Below are 22,898 nucleotides of genomic sequence, written 5' to 3'. Positions count from 1 at the left end.
CCAGGGAATGCAAAATATCCTGACATAGGATACTGCAAACAACTAGGGCTATGCTGACGCTTGCTTCTTGCCTTAACATTTATCACAGCAGACACACACATCTGTGCATCACAGCTCTCACCACAGAGCCCCACAGAGGTGCCTGGCAGCACCAAAACCCAGCACCCAGCCCCCACAGCCAGTGTTTAAATACAGCTATAGATGCACAGCAGGATACAGCAGAGTGTCTCTTGTGTCCAGCCCCCTGTGCCAGAGCCTTCTCTCTCACACAGCATCAGGCATACTTACCACCCCTCAAACAGGGTTTATTTCAAGGTCAATCTGTAGAACTAAAAAGAAATTTAAGAAGAAACAGCCTGCACAGAGCTTTGTTTATAGCTCAGCCCCATCTCACTTCTGAGCGACCTCGGGGCATGCAGAATTAAAGCAGAACATTCATGTAACTGGAAATCATGGAAAATAAACTATTTGGGGGAAGACACAGCCCCTACCAAGTGGGCCACAGTACCACCAGCCTCCCATGGTATGTCCCCATGTGTGAGACATGGATATCATTGGGTATTTCACACCTAATCAGTCCTTTTCAGTTGGTGGAAGAAGCCCCTTGCTGCTTGGAAAACAGCTGGATTTTAACACAGAAGCCCCCCTATAGCTCCTTTATCAGCACCCCAGTCTCCTGCATCCTCCCCAGCTGATGGAGCCAGCATCATCCCCAAGCCATGTTGAGGATGATGCCTCCTCCAATAATATCTTCCAGAAGTCAGTTTTGGTTGTCCCTCTGGTTTGCATTACCCCACCTGCTCTGCACTGCCCACGTGTGACACTGAAGGGGTGAAGACATGCAAGAGGCTGACCCCCGCAGCAGGCACACCAAACCTCCCATTGCTGAGTTGCAAAAGGTGAGTGAGGGGGAGAAGAAATGTTCCTGACAGTTTTACAGTGGTTTGGCATTGGGCCTTTGAGGTGGAAAACCTTTATCTTCACATTGGGTTTGAAATGATCTGTTTTGGATTAGGAAATGTTATACCTGTGCCTCAAAACTGCAAGAATTCCCCCCAGGGATCTGATCTTCCAACTTGGAAGCTGTTTTGTGCTGGCTGTGTCCGGGAGAAAGAGAGTGATAAAAACATGGTGAAGAGCTGGGAGCCTCCATTTTTCATAGAAAAATTCAGGAACAGCCAATGTGTCACTTTCTGGATTGCATAGCTCAGTTGGAGCACTTGGGGCAGCTGCCCTCTCCAGCCCAGGGAGGGGAGAGGAGCACAGGGGGAAGGAGACCAGCATCCAGACCCCTCACTGCCATCCCTGAGGGTGTTCAGGAGCTGCTCCTAAGCCCCAGTGGAGGAGAGGCTGGGTTAATTAATGTCTCTCTGGAAAATACAACACTGGCCCTTAGTCAGGGCTTGTTCTTACCCTCACCTGCCCTGCAGCTTTTAGCTCCTCTGCAGGCAGAGGAAGAAAAGGGACTGGAGACAGATGATGCTGCCAGGTCACTCTGCAGCTCAGATATGTAGGGAACAGCCCTGTTCTCTCCTCTTTCTGGTTATGTCACAGTTGTCTAGTCTGGAAAAAACAAACTATCTGGGGCCTTTGGGCATCACACAACACATGATGACAAGCACAGTGTGTGCCATACCAATGAAATCACATCTCACCCTGTAATAGCACCAGTTTAACATATTTTTAAACTGGATTTATGCCTGTGACAGATGTTCCCCTCACCCAAACTCATTTTCTCAAGGAATCCTTAAAATCTGTTTCTCCTTTTGCAAACACCACACAAAGGGACTGTTCCCAGAGAACAACATTTAGCCTGCAGGTACTTTTTTAAGTGGGCTATTTGACCAGCTGTCTGCTTGGAATCAGCAGAGTTCAGCTCCTGATTTCTAATTCCACTGGAGGCACGTGCAGTGACTGCAAAACCTTTCTGGAGGGAAACACAAACACAGGGAGCAAGGCTGATGGGCCAAGTGTCTTTTGGGAAGCGATTAACCTCTGGTAGGATCAGGCTTCTCATCATGAGAAAACCTTCCTGGACAAATTTCATCTTATCATTGTCCAGGCTGCTTAATGCAGGGAGCTACAAGGCAAACACTGCTACAGGATCCACAGTTTTTTTCTTGTTATTGCCATTAAAAAACTTAACAATCCAAAACCCTCAAAAACAGACAATGGAAGCACAATATAAAAGATAATGGAAAATCAGCAAAAATGAGCTCTCTCTCACAAAACAAGCTGAGAAATACTGTTTCCTTTTTGCTTCTCCATCTAATGGCCATGTAGTGCAGGAGGATACAGTCTCTAAGAAGCCGTAGCAGATTGGAGTCTGTTGTAGCCTTCAGCTGATGGCAGAATGGGGATTTTCAAACAGAAACATGGAATGCAAGGAGAGATGCCCTCCACCAGCAGGAGACACTGCCCTTTGCCACTGGATGTGCTTAAATCCCATCAACATTTATGGCAATTACATAAGCACAAACCAGAGGACAGCAGAGCCACTCCCACCTAATTCCACCCCCAACACAGAGCACAAGAGGGTCACAGCCACCTCTGCCACTCACATGTCTGCTGCTGCAGTACTGCCCACGGTGACAGCAGAGCACAACGCAGCACTGTAAGGGCACGTGCCCAGGATTAACACCATGTCTCACCTCTTTACTAACCCATGGGGAATTGGCTTTAAAGTGATTAAATAGAGCTTTTTGGTAAGGTAGAAACCTGAGGTCTTGCAGGAGATTGGGGTCATGTAGATCTTGACCCACGCAATGGTTGACTCTGAAATATTACAGGGAACAACATCTGCTCACGGCAGGCAGCCTTCCGGCCAAAGGACAGGGATTATGCTGCACAGCCCTGACTTATCTGCATTACTGACTGTCTCTGGCTAATTAGCAGTTGTCTTAGTAGAAACATCACAGCAAAATCCACTGCCAGGGAGGTACCAGATTTTAGCATGTGCTCTCCAGGTCAGGGACTGTTTGCCCTTCAGCTCCCTATAAAAAACAGACTGTTTTCAGCGATGCCATAAAACCTTAGATGGATGTGGTGTTAATTATTTCAAAGTGAGAGGTGGAGCAACTGTGCAGCATTGGTAGCTCAAAGGGACTTTGTATGTGGATGCCTGGGAGGTTCTGGCAAAGCAGAGCTGGAGGATGCAGGGTGGAGGATACGGGGTGACCAGAACCCCAGGCTGTGGTTAGGGGGAGCTCTGGGGGGAGCTGGATCAGCCACAGCGGGGAGTGCAGGGATGGGAAAAGCCAGGCAGCGGGGTGCTGTGCCCTGACATCACTTGACCAAAAACCTGCTCTCTCACAGACCTCATCCAGGTCACCAAACCTCCCTGTCCTCAAAACACTGCCAATTAAACGGGATGATAATTGTGTCCTCCATAATTGCAGACATGGCCCTGGGGGAGCTGCCTGTTGCTGCTGCAGTGCCCCTAGCTCAGCTGAGCCAGCTCCCAGAGCAAGGAAAATTATTAGAACCTTACACATTAATAAAAATATTATCACCTCACTCTGCAGAGGAACGATGAACACTCACTGCAAGCCTCATCACACTGAGCATCTGCTCCAGAAAGCTGGAACACAGTGAGCCATCAAGGCAGTCACTGCCCCTGAGGAAACTCAAACTCTGGCTCTGTATGGTGGGCAGATGCCTTTGGGAGGTCTCCCTGCCAGCATTTTAAAAAAGGGTTTCTAAAATGAAAGGCAGAATGATTTTCACTTTGATATGTAGGCCTTGCCATATTTTCTGTGTCTTGACCTATATCCCAAATAATATGTTACACTTCACCTCCAAAGCATGCAACAACCTCTCCAGTGCTCAGGGATTGCTCATCCAAGCTTGGTGTTGCTCAAGATTCTTTGTACTGATGGGGTTTACACAACACAAGTTTTCAGGAACACAAGAGGCTTTGGAAATGTGGAGCTTTGCTTAGGGAAACCCTCTTTTGGAGAGCAATTCCCAATTCCCTTGCTATTACACATCTATTTTTCCTCTGTGTATATCTGAGACTGTTTAAGCAAAACCCTTCCCAGCTCATTAGCTTCTCCTCTCCCTCCCCTCTTTTTCCACTTGCTGGATAGGGAGATCCTGTCTGGAAGAGAGATAATTTCACATCTTGGCATGGGGCTGGCAGCTTCCCTAAACAAACACACCAAACCCCAGAAGAGGAGGCATGGGCATAGCAGTGTAAACCTGTCCATCCAGGCAGGGCAGAGCCCAGAACTGGGATTCAGGGGGGCTCAGTTCTCTGTGGGCTCAGCAATCCTCACCACCCATTGCCAGGAACCTGTGGGGGATCCTCAGGACCAGGCACAAACACCCCACAGGCCACTCCCTGCCAGCAATAAGGCAGAAAGGCTCCATTTTGCAGGGGTTCAGATGCAGGACCTGCCCAAATCCAAGCAATGATTGGCTGGAACAGAGAAAAGCCAGGGGGAGACAAAGAAAAAGCAAGGCAGCTTCTCTGGTGAGCAAACCAGGCTTAGCATTCTCTTTTCTGAGCAGTTTTGTGCTGAGGGACGTGGGAGCTGTGGTGGGCGAGCGAAGCAGAGCAGGCTGCAGGAAGGACAGAGCCTGCCCAGCGCCAGCTGCAGACCAGAGCCGCACACAGACACGTCCGTGCACACACACACCCACCCCTGCAGCCACCAGTGAAACCCAAACATGTTTAGGGTGAGAGGACTGAGAAATATGACCCTGGGATGTGCTCGTGAGAAACAAGCTCAGCCTGATGGGGCAAGCATCTTGTCTGGCTTTTCCCTGCAGTTTCTACCAAGGGGCTGGGGAAGAGGAATTAAAGAGCTGTGCAGAGAGGGGGAGGAATTTCTTTTAACTAGTCACGTGCTTGAGGACTGCATAACATTCAAAAGGGGTTAACTGGGCCTATTTCAAGGCATTAAAAATATTTTTAGCCTGCAAGGGCAGCTGACAGCAGTCCTTCAAGTGCTGAAAACTGGAATCTGCCTCTGTGTTAGCAGTTGGCCTTGCTTTTCCCCCTCTCTTCACAAAAGGGAGGATTAAAGACTTTGAAAACATTTGTTTTAAGCTGCACAGAAAGGCCAGCCATCTATAACTTTCTGCATTTGGTAAACAAGCAAGCAAATGGAGAGGAACTGTCAGGCTTGTCGGGACCAGGCAGACAAGCCTGTGTCACTGAGAAGTGATCCCCAAGCTTGGTTACCCTCATACTGGGAAGACACCAGAACACAAGGGATTCAACTGCATGGAGGGTGTGCTGGGGTGGTCTCAGGGTGGCAGGAGCAGGGGTGACATACCTGTAGCATTGGAGAGTGCCAGGGACTCCATGGAGCCCCGGGGAGTCTGCTCGGTGGGCGTCAGGTCCTCCGTGAACTTGAGGGCATTGATGGGGTGACGGGTGCGGCACTGTGACGCTGGCATCCCACCCTCCTCTTCCTCTTCATACTTGGGGACTTTGACACTTCCTCTGGTCTCTGGGAAGCTCTGGTTGGACATGTCACTGTAGCTCTCCTGCGAGCGCAGCCTCCCTGAGTAGTAGTCCTCTCTGCAGTCCTGGATGAAGCTGCCACCGTGGCTCTTCATGGCCAATGAGGAGCTCCTCTTTTGGTTGCTGAAGTGTTTCGCCCATAAATCCGACTGCGAGCCTGGGACCTGGGTGGGGTTATAGGAGGTTCTTATGTTGCACTGGCTGAGAAGCTGCAAGGGGGTTTGAGACTGGCTTTGCTCCATTTTGCCCCCATAGTGATAGAGCTCATCCCGGCTCCTCCACAGGTGGTTCCTGCTGAGGCTCGGTGTCTGGCTGGCCAGGCTCAGCAGATCCATCTGCAGGGACAGCGGGTCCACGTCGGTGGAGAGGCGGTTGGAGGTGACCTGCAGCTGGTTGCAGGGGCTGCGCGCCCCCTCCTCGCCCTTCCCCTTGTTTTTGCCGATCTTGGCACTGCGGCGCGATTCCTTGGCTCGCGCGCTCTGGAAAGCCGAGTCGGAGGAGTCGGAGCCGTTGGGGTCGTCGCCGATGCTGCAGGCCCTGGAGCAGAAGATCTGGCCCTGCTTGGGCAGGAAGGGCCGTCCCAGCAGCGACTTCTTGCACTGGGCGCAGCAGAAGCAGGTCTCGGTGGCGTGCCAGTGCTGGCCGTCGTACGTCATCTGGCCTTGGTCAATGCCTTGAGGGAGAAGATCAGTGTCAGGGTCATCTAGCACTGCACTTAACACCTGCATCAAGGCCAGGCTGCATGGGCTCTTGAGCAGTCTGGTCTAGTGGAAAGTGTCCCTGCTGATGGTGGGTGACTGGAATGAGATGACCTCTAAGGTTCCTTCCAACACAAACTATCCTATGACTCTATGATCCCCTATGGGTGACATGCACTCAGCCTCGCTCTTGAAAGCCCTTTTTTAGGGTTTCTCTGATACATGAAGTTAATCTCATTTTTAATTCTTCCCAATTCTAATTCCAGGCCTTTGCTTGGGAGTTACTCAGTGTTGGGAAAGGCAGCAGACCCATGCCTCAAGCTATTTTGTATTAAATGGGGATATTTCCGATCATAAAGCAAAGGAATGCAAAAAGTTCTCCATAAAGTCCTTGAAGTAAAAGCAATATGATGCTTATTAAAAAAAAAAAAAAAAAAAAAGCCTCCAGCTAAACCATAATGAGGAATTTGTGCTGCCTTGGTTAAGTATGCAACAGAGCAGATGACAACTCTGTCCCTTGCTGCTACTGTGGTCCCATCCTAACTTTATTTTGGCTTCAAAAGAGCTGGCCCCAGGGGCTGAGCACACACCCTTGCCTTGCACCCAGCCACAATTCCTGGGTTGCTGCACCAGGCCCCCCTTGGGTTCAGTAAAGGAATTGACACAGACAGTCTGTCTCCCTCCAGCCAAACCCCAGGGACAAACATCTGCACAGTGCTCTCAGTCAGAGCTGTGAACAAAGCTCCCAAGGTTTCAATTATAACATTTACACACTTGTTTAAGCTGCTGTTCCTGGCCAAAGCCCTTGCTGCCCCCATTCCCTGAGAAACTGCCACGCACAGTGTGGGCTGGCTGGCACGGCGGGTGTACACCACGTGTGTGCACAGCACGTGCCTGCTCACCCGCTGTGGGGCCAAGTGCTGCCAGGTAACTTATAAATGAACACTATGTTAATGGTCTGTTTTATTCCAAGCTAAATTAGGTTTAGTATAATCGGTTTTTTCCTCCCCTTATAGTGAGCAAAATGCTTTTATCCAGCATGCTACACTTGTGGGCAAAAGAGAGACAAGATGGTGGGTGGGATTTTATCAGCTCATTTTCCATTGCCCAAAGCCATCTTGCAGAGGAAGGAGTGCAACATCTTTACTCCATCCCCACCTACCCAACCCAAGCCCTACAAGGCTTCATCACATGCTTACCTCTGATTTATGTAGCTTGTCAGCACAGTGCCCAGTTCACTACTGTGAGCAACTTGCAGCAAAATGGTTGCAGTCCCTCCTTTGCTAGAAATGTGCAAATATGCACCAAGCCAGACATTTTGCCCTGAAAACCTGACAGTCAGCAGGCCAGCTGGAGCAAAGGACAGCAGATGGGGAAAGCACAAGAGAAGTGACCATGCAATAAACATTATCAGCTGCTTCTTCACCTTTCTGCAGCTGAGATTTTGGGAAGGATGTGCTGCAGGTCACAGTAGATGCATCCTCCAAGTGCTTCACTGAAAACCCTGTGTTTCCCCTCCCTGTGCCATCTGGCTGCTGCACAGGAGCAAAATGTTTGTTTTTTTTTATTCCCTCTGCAATATACCAAGTATTTGAACATGTAAGCTCACCTCCATGGACAAAGGAAGGGCTGTCTGCATGCTCACTGTGCTCAGCCAAGTGGCAAAGGGGGCTGGGGAGAGCAGCAAGGGACTTCCCAGCCCACCCACCTTAGGGACACTGAGGCCCCTGACTGAAGTGCATTTTAAATCACTGTTCTAGAAACATAAATTGACCCCGATGCATTATTTCTTTCTGTCTGAGAACATCTATCTGCAAGTTGATTGAAAAAGGCTCGGAAACAATAATGATGCCTAATGAACAAGCATCTTTTCTGACAGTAGCTCATCAAATCATGTGATCCTTTGCCAAGCTTGGATGGGAAAAATCTGAGTCGAAGAGCCAGGCTGTTTACAGGAAAATGGGATTTAGAGGGAAAAAAATGTGCCAGAGAAATTTTATTATGCCAGAGAAAGCCTTCCCTAGCTGCCATTGCTCCTGAAGTTGCCGTCTGATAATCCTCCCCTCTCTGACTCCAGAAAGGGATAAACAGTGGTGTAACCAAATAAATCACCACGTTATCTCCTTGGTGGGATGGGGGAGAGGCACAAGCACATTTGGTTGCCCCAGCCATGCCCAGTCCTGCCCGCAGCCCCACGGTGCTGTCAAGAGCTCCTTTCAGAAGCGGCTCCCAGCGGGGCCGTGCCCCCCACACGTACCGATGTGCTGGGCGCAGGTGTCGCAGTACTCGGCGTACAGGGACTCGAAGCAGCTGCAGCAGTAGGGCCTCCCGTCCTTCATGATGTAGCGCTGCCCCCCCAGAACCGTCTCGCACTCGAAGCAGCAGAAATGCTTCATGTGCCAGTGCCGGCCTTCGGCCTCAGTGCACTCGTCGGCAAAAATGATCTGCGGGAATAAACACAAGCGTGGGGCGGGGTTGGTCAGAAAAGGGATCGGGATGCAGACACCAACCTGTGTGTCTCCTGCCCTGCATGCCAGCTGTGCACCTTTCTTGATGCAACCTCCAAATTTTACAGCTAACTCCCCCAGTCCTGCATGGGAAACTCCCATGGTTTAGTTCGTGGCAGGGGCACCCATAATTTCTTCGGAAAATCCATTAAAATGCAAATTCCTCAGAAGCATGTTAGTGGCCAGACTATAAAGTGTTAAGGCAGAGCTGCAGTAATGTGCTCGCAAGCTCACCCATCAAACAGAGAGGTCGATCAGGGTAATAAACACACTTATATACAACCTATCGATCTGGTGGACTTCTGGAGAACAGAGCAGCCGCTTACCTGAACACATTTACTCATCTCTGAAACAGGGACCTGACCACAAAGAATGAGAAAAAAACACAAGGAAAAGTGACAGCTCTCTAGAGAGCAGAAAAGATGGAGCTACCTTGGCTCCTCATCTTGCTGCCCCAGTCTGGGTGTCTATAAAAGTGATTGCAGTCATTATACCAGTGAGGAAACTGAGGCACAGAACGCTGTTAAGGATGAGTTGGAGAAGCAGGCATCTAAGATGTCCTCAGCAGATGCTTTCTTGCTGTGTCATCTTCTCATCCCCACCCCAACTCAACTCCCAAAGCCAAGGGAGCCAGCAGCCCCAGATCTGCTCCCCGGTTCTCTACACTGGCACAGGGTACACCAAAAGCTTTTCCCTTGCAGATCCTCCTACCCCTGAATTACTGTTTCTCACAATTAGAACTTGATGTTTTAGGGAAAGAAAAGCATGCTGAAGAATGAGCTGAATGAAAGAATTAAATGAGAATTTTCAGGGATAAAAAAATACATGAAAAAAAATTATCCAGCCTAAGCCACAAAGAAATAGATCTAGTTGAATAGTTAGGGTTGTCTTTCACTGGTAACACTACAAATTTAATCACACACATACATCAGTATCAATGCTCTTTATATCTGAAGTGCATATAGCCTTGGATATTTACTATTACATGCTTACAAGGATGGGACATGGTATTTTATAGTATATATATGGTTTTCTACACTATGGTTTTCATAACTTTAAAAACCAGAGCAATTTCCTTCACAAGCCTTTTAAACAGAGATTGACACTTGAGAAGTGCTCAGAGGCGACTCTGTATGGTTTTCTATCTCAGTTTTGTATTCTATTTGTTCAGCTTCCTCTAGCCTGTTAATCGCCTCTCTCAAAGCCTATTTCAGCTCGGCGTGTACTCAGACATGACCGACTTGTAAGAAATACAGCACTCATCCCACCAGGGGCTTCTTCTGGGGAAATGGAGGAGAAGAGAGGATCACCACACCTAGCTGGGCTAAAAACATGAAGCCAGGGGCTGTGCTTCTACTGGAAACACTCATGGAAACCCCCCAGCTTCCTGTGTGTAGATGAGGTCCTAACTCATAACAGTCCCAGGCAGACGGCAACTAAGAATATCTGAAAACTCAGGAAAAATTTGCTTGAGCCCTTGGCAAAGCCAAGCCATCAGTTTGGTGTGTATGCCTCCAGGAAAAAGTCGGGGATGGAGGGGAAATGCCACCCACCCCTCCTGTGCCACCCCAGCGGGCAGCAGCTCATGGCAGAAGCTGTCTCTTACCTCATCGCAGGCGGCGCAGCGGGGCTTGAGGCACTCGGCGTGGTGCCTGCCACAGTAGATCTTCCCATCCTGGTAGAAGTAGATGAGGTCAACCAGCAGCTCATTGCAGACACTGCAGATGAAGCAGGGAGGGTGCCAGCAGACGCCGTGCCCTGCTCGTGAGGCGAAGACGGCCATGTCCCCTCCATTGATCTGGCCGCCGCACTGTCAGAAAAGTCGGGGATTAACGGAGGCGTGTGGGTGACCCCACTGCCACCAACAGGATGCTCTCACAATCACTGCCCTGCACAATGCCAGGAGCTGAATTGACAAGTCCATGTCAAATATCCTGAAAGGTGCCTGGCAGACCCCAGCACTCACACCTGGCAGGGTCACAGGTAGATGCTTGTTTCGTGTCATTAAATCAGGGAATGGTGTGACTTGGAAGGGACCTGAAGATCATCCAGTTCCGATCCCCCTTCCATGAGCAGGGACACTTTCCACTAGACCAGGCTCCTCAAAGCCTCATATAATCTGGCCTGAACAGTTCCAGGGATGAAGTAGCCACAACTTCCCTAGGTAACCTGTGTGAGTGCCTCAACACCCTCACAGGGAAGAATTTCTTTCTAATATCTAATCTAAACATGACATTTCCTATATCAATATATGCCCTTGTAAAAAGTCCCCGTTCAGCTCTCATGTACTGGAAACGTTTTTAAGAACCAGAACCTTCTCTTCTCCAGGGTGAACAGCTCCAACTCTCTCAGCCTGTCTTCAGAGATGTCTCACTTAACTTGGGTGATGCAGGTACCAACCAGTTCATCAGCCGCTACCCACCTGCTCACAGATGGCTCCTGTCATGGTTACAGGGAATGGCCGAACATTGCCTCTCCCTAAATTTTCCCTCTTCCTCTGGTTGCTGAAGAGTTTGAGCTCCCTCTTCTCCTCCTCATCCAATGAGTTGCAATAGCGAACCTAAAAAACACAAGAGATGCTCAGTGCCTGGGGTGTCCCTGGCTCGCCACCCAGTGAGGCCCTGTTCCATGGGCCCTGCAAACCTCTGCCCTTGGCTGTGGGGAGGCTGGAGAAACAATGGGCTTCAGAAATCCGGGGTTTGGTCAGAATTTCAAAAGGTTGAGAAGAGATAAAAGGGCTGGATGACTGTTGCTCTTTAGGTGCTCAATTTGTAGAAAAGTCTTAAAAGTTGGGTTCTCAGAGTCACACCCAGACCAGCAATAGGACTGATGGGTTTTCCTGCCTTCTCCATCAGCCTCCTGTGGCAGAGGTCTTCATAATATTACACTGGCATTTCTAGAGCACAGACCCTTTTCTCTGTAGAAAAGACAGAGTTCCAGTGACTTGTAATCTATTTTTCCACAGGATCAAGCCTGCTCATTTTCAAAACCTCTGCATTGCAAGGTAATAAGGAAATAAGTAAAATAAAAGGATACAAACAATGAATGATGCAATTTCCCTGAAGCTTATAAAACTCTGAGGTTTTCCTGGCTATTTCCATCCTGCAGGCTTAGCTCTTGGCTGGTTGCATTTCAATGGGGAATACAACTGAAGAGCCAGGGAGGTAAAATGTAGCACCAGCACCGAATCCACCCTCCGTTACTTGGGAGAGCAGGCTCATGGAACTGAGCAGGGTTATTCACATGAGCAACCAGCACACCTTGAATGTTAAAGGGAGCAAAACTGAGCATAAAGGGAAACTGGATGTAAAATCTGCCAATTTGCAGAAAATACACACAGACCTGCAAGTCCAACTTGCAGAAAAACAGGCTGCAGTAATGGCATTTGTGTGTACTTATTCTTATGTTTCCTGGCTGTCAGGCTGTGGGTTTCCAGCAGCTGCCAGGGAAGCAGGCAGGCAGGTTGGGACCCAAGGGTGTACGGGAAGAAGTCCCTTCTTTGTGCCTGGAGCTGCCCCCATGCTGACAGTGCTGTGCCCGTGGCACCCAGCCACACGCAGGCAAACTTGTTAAAATCTGACTGAGATCAAACAAGTTACCTGCATGTATTTCCCAGAGCGGCTTCTTCAGAAAGGAGCATGAAAATAATTTTTTTTGTTTACACAGGGAAATTTTGTGTGTTACCAGAAGCCAGTGTTCTCACTGGTGAGATCAGGACGTCAAAGACCAGACCCTTTTTGCTGCCTCACATCATTCCTGTGAGACGTAAGAAGGTTTATCTTGCTCTGACTGATTTTTGACTCAACCTGCGGCCTCGCAGGCTCTCCCAGCTCGTGAGGCTCAGCCCAGAAAGCCCCTCCTTAGCACACTTACTCCCACTCCAAGGTGAGTCGGAAGCAGCACCTGGGAAAAGGCTTTTGCAACTTTGGATCTGTCTCTAGATAATCTCAACAGCATTCCAAGTCACTTTTAACAGGGACTTGGCCTCCAAGGGCTGAGAAAATGCTTTTATTTCAGACAGCTGAAGAAAGATGACTTTAGAAAATTTTAACTTTAGAAACAAACAACTCCCCACCTCCAACACTCAAAGCAGGAAGCAAATACAGCAACTTAAATAGCAACGTGACCGAAATTCAAGTATATCCCCCTGTAAAGCAAAAGGAGTTGAGGAAGGAAAGCCACGCTTCCCACAAACAACCCCAGGAGGAGCGTCCACTCCCCACCCGCAGCCGTGCTGATGTCCAAGGACATTTTCTGGATACTGACCTCATTGTCATGTGGTGGCAGCTGGTGAAGAAGTTGCTTTATGCGAGATTTTTCTCCCGGGCTGTTGACATAGGGAACCTTGTCCTCGGGCAGGCAGCTGTAGTACTGGTGCACCTATGGAGCAAGAGAGGGGACTGCAGAGGGGTTCCTGGCCGAGCCCATGCCCCTGTGCCCGGCCAGCAGCCACCCCCTGAGGCAGCAAGCGCTGGGTCTTCCCCAAGATTCTGAGCAGGGAAACACTGCCAGGAACTGCTTTGGGTTTGTTTTCTTTTGTCCTCCAAGGCAGAAGGGTGGCAGCCCCGGCGAGGTGGGCACGTTACCGTTTGCTCTGTCAGCCTCCATAGCGTGAGCATTGCGCCGGCTGCGGGGATGTGTCGGCACCTGCCTCGGCAGGGAGGTTAAAAAGGCTGCGCCCCAGCAGTCTCCGTGTTGCTGGCTATCTCAGCCTCCACCTCCATCAAACCCCTCCGGGCTTTTTTCTGCAGCAATTTGTGGAAATAAACAGCAGATAAAATCTGTTGGAAGGCTTAGTTTTTCTCTTTCGTCTCAGAGCGTGTAATTAAAATCAGCTATTAAAAAGGCTGAGGAGCAGCGTGCCCGACGCTGGGAGCGCAGTGCAGCCCGGAGAGGAAGCACACCCTGAACCCCAGCATCTCTCCTCCGACTGCCACACCTGGGATGTGCACTCAAGGGCCGGGCCAGCACCGGGAGGGGACTCACTGGCTGAGGATCCGCTCTGAAACAGCCACGGTGACGTTGAACGGCTTGGGAAGAACCAGGAGAAGGTAAAGGTAAGCTCAGCTGGATTGGGATTCACTGCAGCCCCAGATGTCTCCAGATGCTTGGGAAGAAGCAGAGGGCTGGCTGGCTTCCTTAAATCTGCTCTTGGCTGGAGAGATGCAGGCTGTTCTCCCAGAGCACACAGCTTTCTGCCTTTGTCATGGTGGGATTAGCCCCAAGATGCTCCCTCAGCTATCAGCAATTCATTTTGGAGTGGCTGCACTGCCTGCAGCTTTCACAGGGCTTTTCCCAAATAAGACTCCCTTTGCAGTGGTTTCTGATCAGCTTTTTCCCTTGCTGTATGCTTTGGACTTTGGCCTAGAAAGCATCACCTGGGCCAGCTCTCTCCAGAGAAGCCCTCCCTGCCTGCACAGCCCCACGGCATCTGCAGATGGCAGGGTGCTGTGGGGCACTGGGAGGAATGGGGACACGAGCTGGTCACACAGGGCTGGCTGGCAGGGGAGCTCACCCATGGGCTCGCAGGCTGATAGGGGTGGCTCACACACAGTTATCTTCTACAGAAAGAAATACCCTTTTATTCCAGAGTAACTATCCAAATCTAGCTGCATTCAGGAATAATTGCTCTGCATTCATCTCACTCCCTGCTCTCATTCAAAACTACCTGAGAGCAAGAGCTGCTCCAGTGGTTTTCTCAATTTATGGTTCCTCCCAAACCGATGTCACCATCCTCCTTCCCCCATCATCAGGTTTTCCAGAAAGGGAGATTTTAGCAGATTTCTACATGCAGGTCTGCAGTGCTGATGACAAGGGAACTGCTCATGTTGCAAAGCTGAGGAACATGCTGAGCATATGCCACTGCAAAACCCTAAATTTGTTTTGCTAAGGCACAGCAGAAACAGACCCACCAGCTATGGAAACTGTCAAAGAAAGAATGGCTGCAAAGTATTTTGTTATGTTAAAAAGAAAACAAACTACATACATTAGAATACTTACTTTGCATTTATAGAGCATCCTTCATCCAAGAACATCAAAGCACATTAAAAACACTAAAATTCTTATGACATGTTACACAACGTAGCAAATATAGACATTGCAAAGGACTAATTGCAGCATCACGATGTTAAATGAGCTCCCTAAGTTCATGCAGCAAGTCTGCAGCAGAGTTTACAGCTGAAAATCTCCCAGCAATGCCCCAGCTGCCACACCAGACCCTTTCCTGGGCTGCCAGGCTTCCACATGGCCATGCTGTGCGTGCCTGGCCAGCACACACTCCTGTGGCTTCTCCTGCCAAACTCCCCACGTGCAGAGATCCTGTTCACTGTGCCCTGTGCTCACATTGGTTAGCTTGTGTTTTGATTTCTTGCAATGAAGTTTTTTTGCCCACCCAGTCCTTGAAGTTGGTGGAGACCATAAATTACTTTTTTTTTGAAGAGCCGCCAAATTACTAAAGCGACGAGCCCCAAGACGCTCACCCTGGGCAAAAATCAAGGATGGGAGCTCTTCCTTCAGCTGCCTGGGTGCTGCCTTCCCGGAGCACAATCCAGCAGGACGTACGTGCCCAGCTCCGCTCCTGCTTCCGCTGGGAAGTTTTCCATTTACTCCCAACAGGACTGCAGGAACTGGTTCCCATCACACCAGCAACATAGCTTGGCAGGGATGGGCAATTTGGTTTGAGCAGCAAAACAAAATAAATACAACAGGCTCCAACCTGTGTTCTGTTGCCTGAAATAACCTGAAAGGGTTTGCTTTGGATCTGCATCAGCCACAGGGACCTTCTAGAGGAGTGCTCATGGAGAGGATGGAGCAGAGGCAGCCGCCAATCCTTGTCCAGTACCTGTGGAACATCTCATGGGGAGAAAATCCTTAATGCCTGCCAATGGCTTTCTGCAGCCACCATCCCCTTGAACCAAAGGGATGCACAGATCTTTCACCCAGGACATCACTTCTATCCCAAGAGATCCATTCAGAGGGCAGATGAAGAGCAGAAGGACACCCCTTACCCAGGCTGACATTAGGCCATGCCTGTGCATATAACACTCTCTCATCCATCACCATGGCATGAACCCAGCTCCTTGGATAGGAGACCCAAGACTGGGAGGGACAGGGACACAGCTGCCAGTGTCCCTGCCTCTGTGCCCAGCTGGCTGCTGACAGCATTTCTGACCTGGCGTGGGAGCAGCTGGCAGCTGGGCTGGCACAGGCCTGCATGATGCTCAAAAATAAAGAAGGAAAAGGGGATTCTTAGATCAACCTGGCTTTTCAGGGAAAAAGCCTGCAGAAAGTGTTAACTTGCTGGGAAACTAAAACTGCTCAGCCTGCACATTGCTTTTGTAAAAAAGGTCACTGTTTTATGCTAAAGTGACTCCTCCTCTATCCAGTTCTGTGTTGCAGCACGCACAAGCCTTGTAGCTGGTGAGCTTGCAGGGCCAGGGCCAGACCCCCCACGTGCCTGCTGATGGCTCCTCACTGCCCTTACAGGCTCTGCAACCCAGATAAGGATAACAGTGTGGGCAATAACCCCAGAGAGATAGCATTTCCTCTTCAAACCATGCAGTATCTGGAACTGTTTTATTATTAAATACTTCTGCTGTACAACACAGCAGCTCTGCATCCTCCTATTGCCTCTCGCAACAGATTTGCTCTGCCCATGGTTATCCCAACAAGCATCATTAACACACAGGAGCCCCTTGTGGGGCTGGACTAGGTTTCATCCTCAGTTTTCCCACTTGTTCCACTTCACTCTGACTTCTGCATGAGAGAAATCCCAAAAGAGACTGGAAAACATCATGCTGAGTTAAAATAAAGCTTCACACAACATCTCAAAGCCACAGATGCCATGGGCATAGTCTGGCCAGTACACTGGACACAGGGAGAGCTGTGGGTGCTATGTGCCATGGGATACTGGCAGGCTGGGCAAGCTCCATCCTGCCCCAGGGAGGTCCCACTTGGACAAGCTCCATGCTACCAGAACCTGGCACAGCAGATTCCCAAGGTGTTATTCTCACCTTCACAAGGAAAATGTACAAACACCAACTTTTGCTAACAAAAACTGATACGCATTTTGGAATTTAACAGCTGCTTGATGCTAAAAGGGAGGAGGGGAAGAGGGGGAGGTAGAAATTAAAACAGTAACAAACCAGGAGAAAGGAAAGAACACAATATAAAAACAGGGTAGAAAAAAGCCTTTAAACTGGAGCCAACTTTATTCAAAGGCACTGAGGAGAGTAATTATATTAGTTTACAAATGCCTTTGTGTTCTGTGGTCTTCTTAGGTTTGGAGTATGTTTCCAGTTAAACTCTGACAGTTTACAAACCTACCCTGGCCCTGCTAAATAAAGGCAGGACTACAGCTTGTCCTGGAGGTCCCAGGGTGACCAAAGACAAAACCCACATGAGCATATCTGTGAGCAAAGCCTTACACCTCCTAGAAGGAAAAGTTTGCAAACATCCTGTAAATTCAAGCTATTGGTGAAGGATCTCTTTGATCAATGAATTAAAGGAGGTGGAGGGGAAATATCATATTTCTTACGCCACAAATTGCTGTTGGGAAGTAGCATTTGGCTGTACTCGCCCTGAACACAACGGCCCTTCCTAAAGCACCCACCCAACCGGGCTGTTTGGGATGACTGTATGGCTGGGATGGACTACAAAGGAGCTCACGGTGTCCTGGCACGGGTGCTGACTTGCTCAGCCCTCACAGCTCCAGCACAGCCAGCTGGGCAATCCTGCCTGGCTCTCCTGAAACCAAACCAACAGCAAGGCTTTTGCAAAGAGCCCCGTGAGGGCAGGACGTGCTGGCCTGTGAGCAGTAGGGTGCCTGAACACGGATGTTCCCAAAAAGGGGATCTTGGTGAGTCAGCCAGCACTCAGGCACAGCGCAGTAAAGCATCACACACAGCAGAGTCTGTTCAAAATACAGCATTCCCCAATGTCCCACCCATACCCAGGACAGCATCATTTCTCCTGGGAACATGCCAGGGTACCACAGCCCTGGCAGCCCATTCCATGACACCCAGGGATGTTCTGTGGCAGCACAGAGAGCTGGTGGCACATTGATGTTTGTGTGCTCAATTGTGGCCCCTTCTTCTGGCTCACTGCTGCGTGCAAACTCCCACGGGATTTGGCTGCTGAGGGAAGAAGGCAGCCAGTGGCTCTGACAAGCCTGTGCTGGCCTGGGCGAGCAGGGCTGCTCCTGTGGCTTGCCTGCTCCTCCCCAGTGCCAGCTTCTGAACAGCACACGTCAGGCTTTAATGATCCTTTACACTGAGCACTTAAAAGTGACAGACAAACGAACCTGATGCTTTTGTATGTCTCTCATTCCTGCTGGCCTCCCTTGCAAAAGTGAAGGGGAAAAAAAATCCCAAACAAACCACATGCAAATAACCTTCCCAATATGTCTGTGAAACATTGCAAGTGCTTGTACACGTTGACTCACACACAAGCTCCACAGATGACAGCACATGCGAGGCTGGAAAACGGGTTCAGTGTGCTTTGGCCCAAGTCTGGCATGTCCTCCTTTTCCAAGGCCACTGGGATACAAAGCACTAATTTATTTTTTTAAAGCAAAACAATCCTTACAGCAGGGCCAGATGCTCTGAAATGAAGAGTGGGAACTGCTGGCTGGCTCTGCCAAGCACGGGGATGCAGGCAAGCATGGAGGGGGGATCCAGAGTGTCCCCTGAGAGCCCAAAGCCCCAGCTGGGAGCAGGCCTGTCACCCCCAGATCTGCGAGCGCCCATCGCCGGCACAGCAGCGGGAGGCAGACGCAATCCTGGCGCCGGGCAGTCCGGCATCCCGCAACGCTGCGCTTGCTCTTGGAAACCCGCTCCTAAGTCAGAGGGACAAAGGCAGGGAACAAAGGAAAAATCATTTTTCTAAGTGCTATTTGTTCTGGCACGCTCTGCGGCTTTCTGCACGCTCCTCTCCCACGGCAGCTGAGGCGTCGGAGCGCTGCTGCTCCCCAGTCGAGAATGACATCCATCCCTGCCAAGCCTTTGGAGCAGCTCTCGGGCTGCAGGAGATCCCGCGGAAGCGCTGCTTCCTGCTGGCATCAAAGAGAACATTTGAATGAAGGCCCTACGTCCACACATTTTAGACTTGTGAAAGCCTATGACATGATTTTTCTCTTTTTTTTAAGCAGAAATTGAATTTGGATTAAAAAGAGCCGGATCAGTGCTTTCAACAGCATCGAGAGTGAGCTGTGCTGCGAGGTCCATGCAGGGCTCAGGGTCCCTTGGAGCACCAGGAATGATAATGATCATCACTGATCATTCCCCTGGGTATCCCACATAACATGCTCCTGGATTTCTAAGGCATGGGGTAGCACACTTGCATAACACTGCAACTCAGAAAAGCTGTAACTGCACACTGGAATAAAGCACCAGGAGAAGTTTCTATTGGGTAACTCAAAAGTCATATGAAAAGCCAAGTATTCAGTTTCCTTTTCCACTCCCTGCTCCTCCCCTGCCTCTCACCTCTGCTGACCTCCACATATATTCTTCAAATTTCAGGATCGAGCAAACCATGTCAAGCGAGTGGTTTCATTTCTGTGACCCATCAAGAGTAGCTGATTCCCTCCCTGATAATAAGATTGTTCAAGTATTAAGTAATTTTGACAGCTGCCATTGGCTCACCACAATCAGGGCAACACCCCAGGATACAGAAATTGAGCAAATGTCCAGACGTGGTTTTGCCATGGGCTCTTTTGCAGCGTGGGATGTGCTCACACTTCTCCATCCGCTCTGTTCCAGGGCAGGGGAACAGCTCCAGGACCTCCTACCCCACTCCAGCTGCCCCCAAGTCATGCATCACTGGCATCACACGCAGAAAAAGCATTCCATGTGCGGACTGCTGCTCCATCCAGCAGCTGGGAAGCATTCGGCACAGTCCGATGCCTGGAGGCTGGATTTAGACAGCTCCAGCCTTGAAATAAGAGCCGCTAACTGCTGGGCTATTTAGATACTGAGAGAGTTCACCTGGGAGGTGATGGACTGACCCTACCTCAAAGTGAAACTGGAGAGCTTTTGAAAATGTGCTGAAAGGCAGCTTTTGGATAAAATACTCCAGCGTGCACATGTGTAAGTGGGCAAAATGAGAGGCAGCTGCAGCTCCTGGGAGCAGGGTACACCAGGAACAGCGTCTCCGCAGGGTCCTCAGCTTTCCATCCACTCTGCTCTCAGGATCAGGATCTACCAGGAAGGAAGAGCTCTCCATGGGCCTTTTGTCCTGCCTCTACCAGGTTGTAAATTAGCTTGTCTGCTTCCCACTACTACACAGGGAGTAGTGTGTGGTACTACACACCGCACTGTGGGGCACAGAGTTGCTTTGGTCTCTTTTACTCCTTCCTTGCTGCATGCAAGGCTTCAGTCTCTTGAGGAGTGAAATAGTTTGCTGAACTCTGAAGGCTCAAGAAAGAACAAGATGGTACAATGACCGTGACACACAGGCACAAGTGAGACACATGTCCCCCAGAGATGCCTGGCCCACATAATGTACTTTCTGCCTCACCAGAATGGTGAAAATCTTTATGTAAGGTGTAAAAGCATGTTCAGTGTAGGTTCATCTCTGCTCTCCTTTCCTCACTTTGTGACCTGAACAGCAACTGATGAAGCCCTAGCAACAGGTCTTGCAAAATATCCAGAAGAAGGATTAACATGCGTGTTAGCCCCAGAATAAATTCCCTGTGACAGATACAAGTTTCACACCACTGCAAAGCTCTTGAGGTCCAAGCTCTAATGGCTGCTGCCTTAGAGAAAAATGGTCCCTGAACCTTCATGCTGCTAATTTTAGCTCATATTAGATTTTCATAACTTTTTAAGGGACTCAATCAGAGAAACTGTGTTGACAACAAGAGGGAATTAAGTTATTATGGCACATGCAAGGTTCTCAGATGCTGGCATGCCAGAGCCATACAAAAAAGCCACAGCAAGGCTGAAGTAGAGCCCCATCTTTTGTTTAATTGGAAATTTCTGCCCATAACCAGCTGCTCCTAATACTGAGACACAATAAAGATAGAAATCCTAAAAAATCTCTTGTATTCAGAAATTCAAAGTGGCATGTTATAACCCCTCTGGATTTCTCCAAACCACAGTCCCAAGGAATTCAAGGCTGCACATTCACATGCATCTACACATGCCTTGCCTAAAAATGTGAAAAACACATCACAAAAGGACTTCATTTTCAAGCATCTGCCCTCAAACTTATGTCAGTGTAAGGAGGATCAGCTGTCAGACTGCCAGCCCCAGCAGACAAACTGGCTCCCAAAGATGTCCTCCTCTGTCTCTGCAGCCAGGCTCAGCCTGGGATTTTGCTTTGCTGAGGACACACTTCTGAAGGTGTTTGCCCATTTCAAGACTTTGACACTTTATTTCTTTATCCAACCATTGAACTGCAGGCAGAAAAAAAGAGCATTTCACAAAGCCCATGTCCCTGCTTCTGTACACTCATCTCTGCCATTCCCATCTGCATCCCTATCTTCCAGAAGAGAAGTCTCTCTTCTGCCATAAAACAACTTCTCACTGTATCCAATCCAAGTGGGATTAGACCCCACAGAAACCTTCTGGCCATCCTGTGTAGCTGATTGCTACTATAAGAAACTCTGCTTCCTTATCACATTGTGATTTATGGAGCTCAGTCCTGGGTTTTTACCTGTCACTGTCCTGGCTGGCAGGTTGTCTCTGAGCCTTACACCTCTGATGGTCTCAAACCTCTTCCAATTTCCTGCCTGAATGCATTTGGAGACAGTTTATGTCTATGTTCTTGGCTAAAGTTGGAGCTTGGATAACTGCTCTTCCCCCTCTAATGAACAGGAGGAAGAACAATTCTAATAAACAATTTGCTAGGCTGGACAAACTAAGCTCTTGGAGGCTCCTCAATGAAATAACAATTCCAGTGCCCTTCCAGTTTATACCCCTCTTTCTTGAGCAAACAAGTCATACATTGTAGTTGGTTTACCAGAAAATTTTTTATTGTACCTTATGCAGGGGTGCTATCAATTTTTAAATGACTATCCTAATCCCTGTGTATTCAGAAATATATTGCATCTATGGCTTTTAAGTAAAGCTCTATTTAGCCTTACACACTGTAAGAGTTTTTAGTCTTACACACTGATGAGCCATAATATAAGGGATAACTTCCAGCTCCACTCCTCATTACAATGTTTGGATCAGTTTCTGTGAACACTGGACCAATGCTTTTTTTGTCTTCAGTACTGGGCATTGAGTAACCAACAGGATTTTCCCTAGTGACATGTACCACAGAGCAGCTGAGGCCTGAGTTAGCATCCAGGAGTACACTGAGACCTTATAGGTTTGAGTCGATTCCTCTCTAGATGACAGTAATTTAAGCTTTGGATTGAAGGGACTCTTCAAATACTGAAATGACCTTTGGACACTGCCAAAAAACAATGTCATGTTTGCAGGCCAACTCCTCCCCACTGAAATCCTGTAAATTGCTGTGTTGAGTGAGACATGAGCGCTGTCTCCCAAGAATAGTGAAGTAGGGAGGCTGTCGTCCAAGTAAAATAAGAAAATTGCATTAGTCTTTCAGGGGAACACTTACCTCCCCAGTTCATATACTGCACTGAAATTTTAATAAAGTAGAATACTGCGGAAAAAGTTGTTTCATTTAATCTGTTTCACATCCAAAACAACACAACAGCGGAACAGCAGGAGGCAGAGAAAAATTCCCTGCCTGTTAATCTGTATTTTCAGCCCAGCCTGACAGCAAAACCCTCAGCCAGGGCAGAGCCCACCAGCTGCTCCATGGCAGGCACCAGCCTTGCACACACCTGACTCACTGACCAAAAAGCCACACATCTGCCTGCAGACTGGCACGTCCCCAGTGAGCTGCTGCAGAGGCATTTCCTCTGCAGCATGGGAGGCAAATGGCCCCTCCTGCACTATGGGGCATCCCCAGCCAGGGGACCACCACTCTGATTACATGAAATTCAGGGTGCTGCTCTTCACCCAGGGACACATGCCAGGCCTGCAGTGTGGCTCTTGCACGACCCAGGGAAGTCACTCCTCGTTTTTGTCATCTCAGTGGCTCATCTAACGTGAAAAGTCATGACAGGGCTGGCAGATGAGCTCTGCTGCATGGATTTCAGGGACTGTCTCTGGCTCTGCTTATGGCTGTTCTTTATCTCCATGGTGATTAGAGACAGGTCTGAAGTGGCAAACTTGCTGAAAGGCCCAGCAATGCAGACTGAGGAGT

General features: G+C 49.2%; 1 protein-coding gene across 3 annotated transcripts in view; it reads right to left on the bottom strand.

Moving 5' to 3' along the window:
- The window catches only part of PRICKLE2 (prickle planar cell polarity protein 2), a 103,102-nt gene that overhangs the window by 7,622 nt on the left and 72,582 nt on the right, over positions 1-22,898 (bottom strand). For all 3 annotated transcript variants that reach the window (XM_030282814.4, XM_030282815.4, XM_030282816.4), the window contains 5 exons: positions 12,945-13,058; positions 11,101-11,238; positions 10,285-10,488; positions 8,429-8,615; positions 5,283-6,146 (listed from right to left, as the gene is read on the bottom strand). In XM_030282814.4, the coding sequence (XP_030138674.4) occupies positions 5,283-6,146; positions 8,429-8,615; positions 10,285-10,488; positions 11,101-11,238; positions 12,945-13,058 (1,507 nt within the window). The remainder of the gene's footprint in view (positions 1-5,282; positions 6,147-8,428; positions 8,616-10,284; positions 10,489-11,100; positions 11,239-12,944; positions 13,059-22,898) is intronic.

Source organism: Taeniopygia guttata, chromosome 12 (genome assembly GCF_048771995.1).
Source record: "Taeniopygia guttata chromosome 12, bTaeGut7.mat, whole genome shotgun sequence".
NCBI lineage: Eukaryota > Metazoa > Chordata > Aves > Passeriformes > Estrildidae > Taeniopygia > Taeniopygia guttata.
Note: the sequence above shows the minus strand (reverse complement) of the source record. Positions and strands in the feature narration are given on the sequence as shown.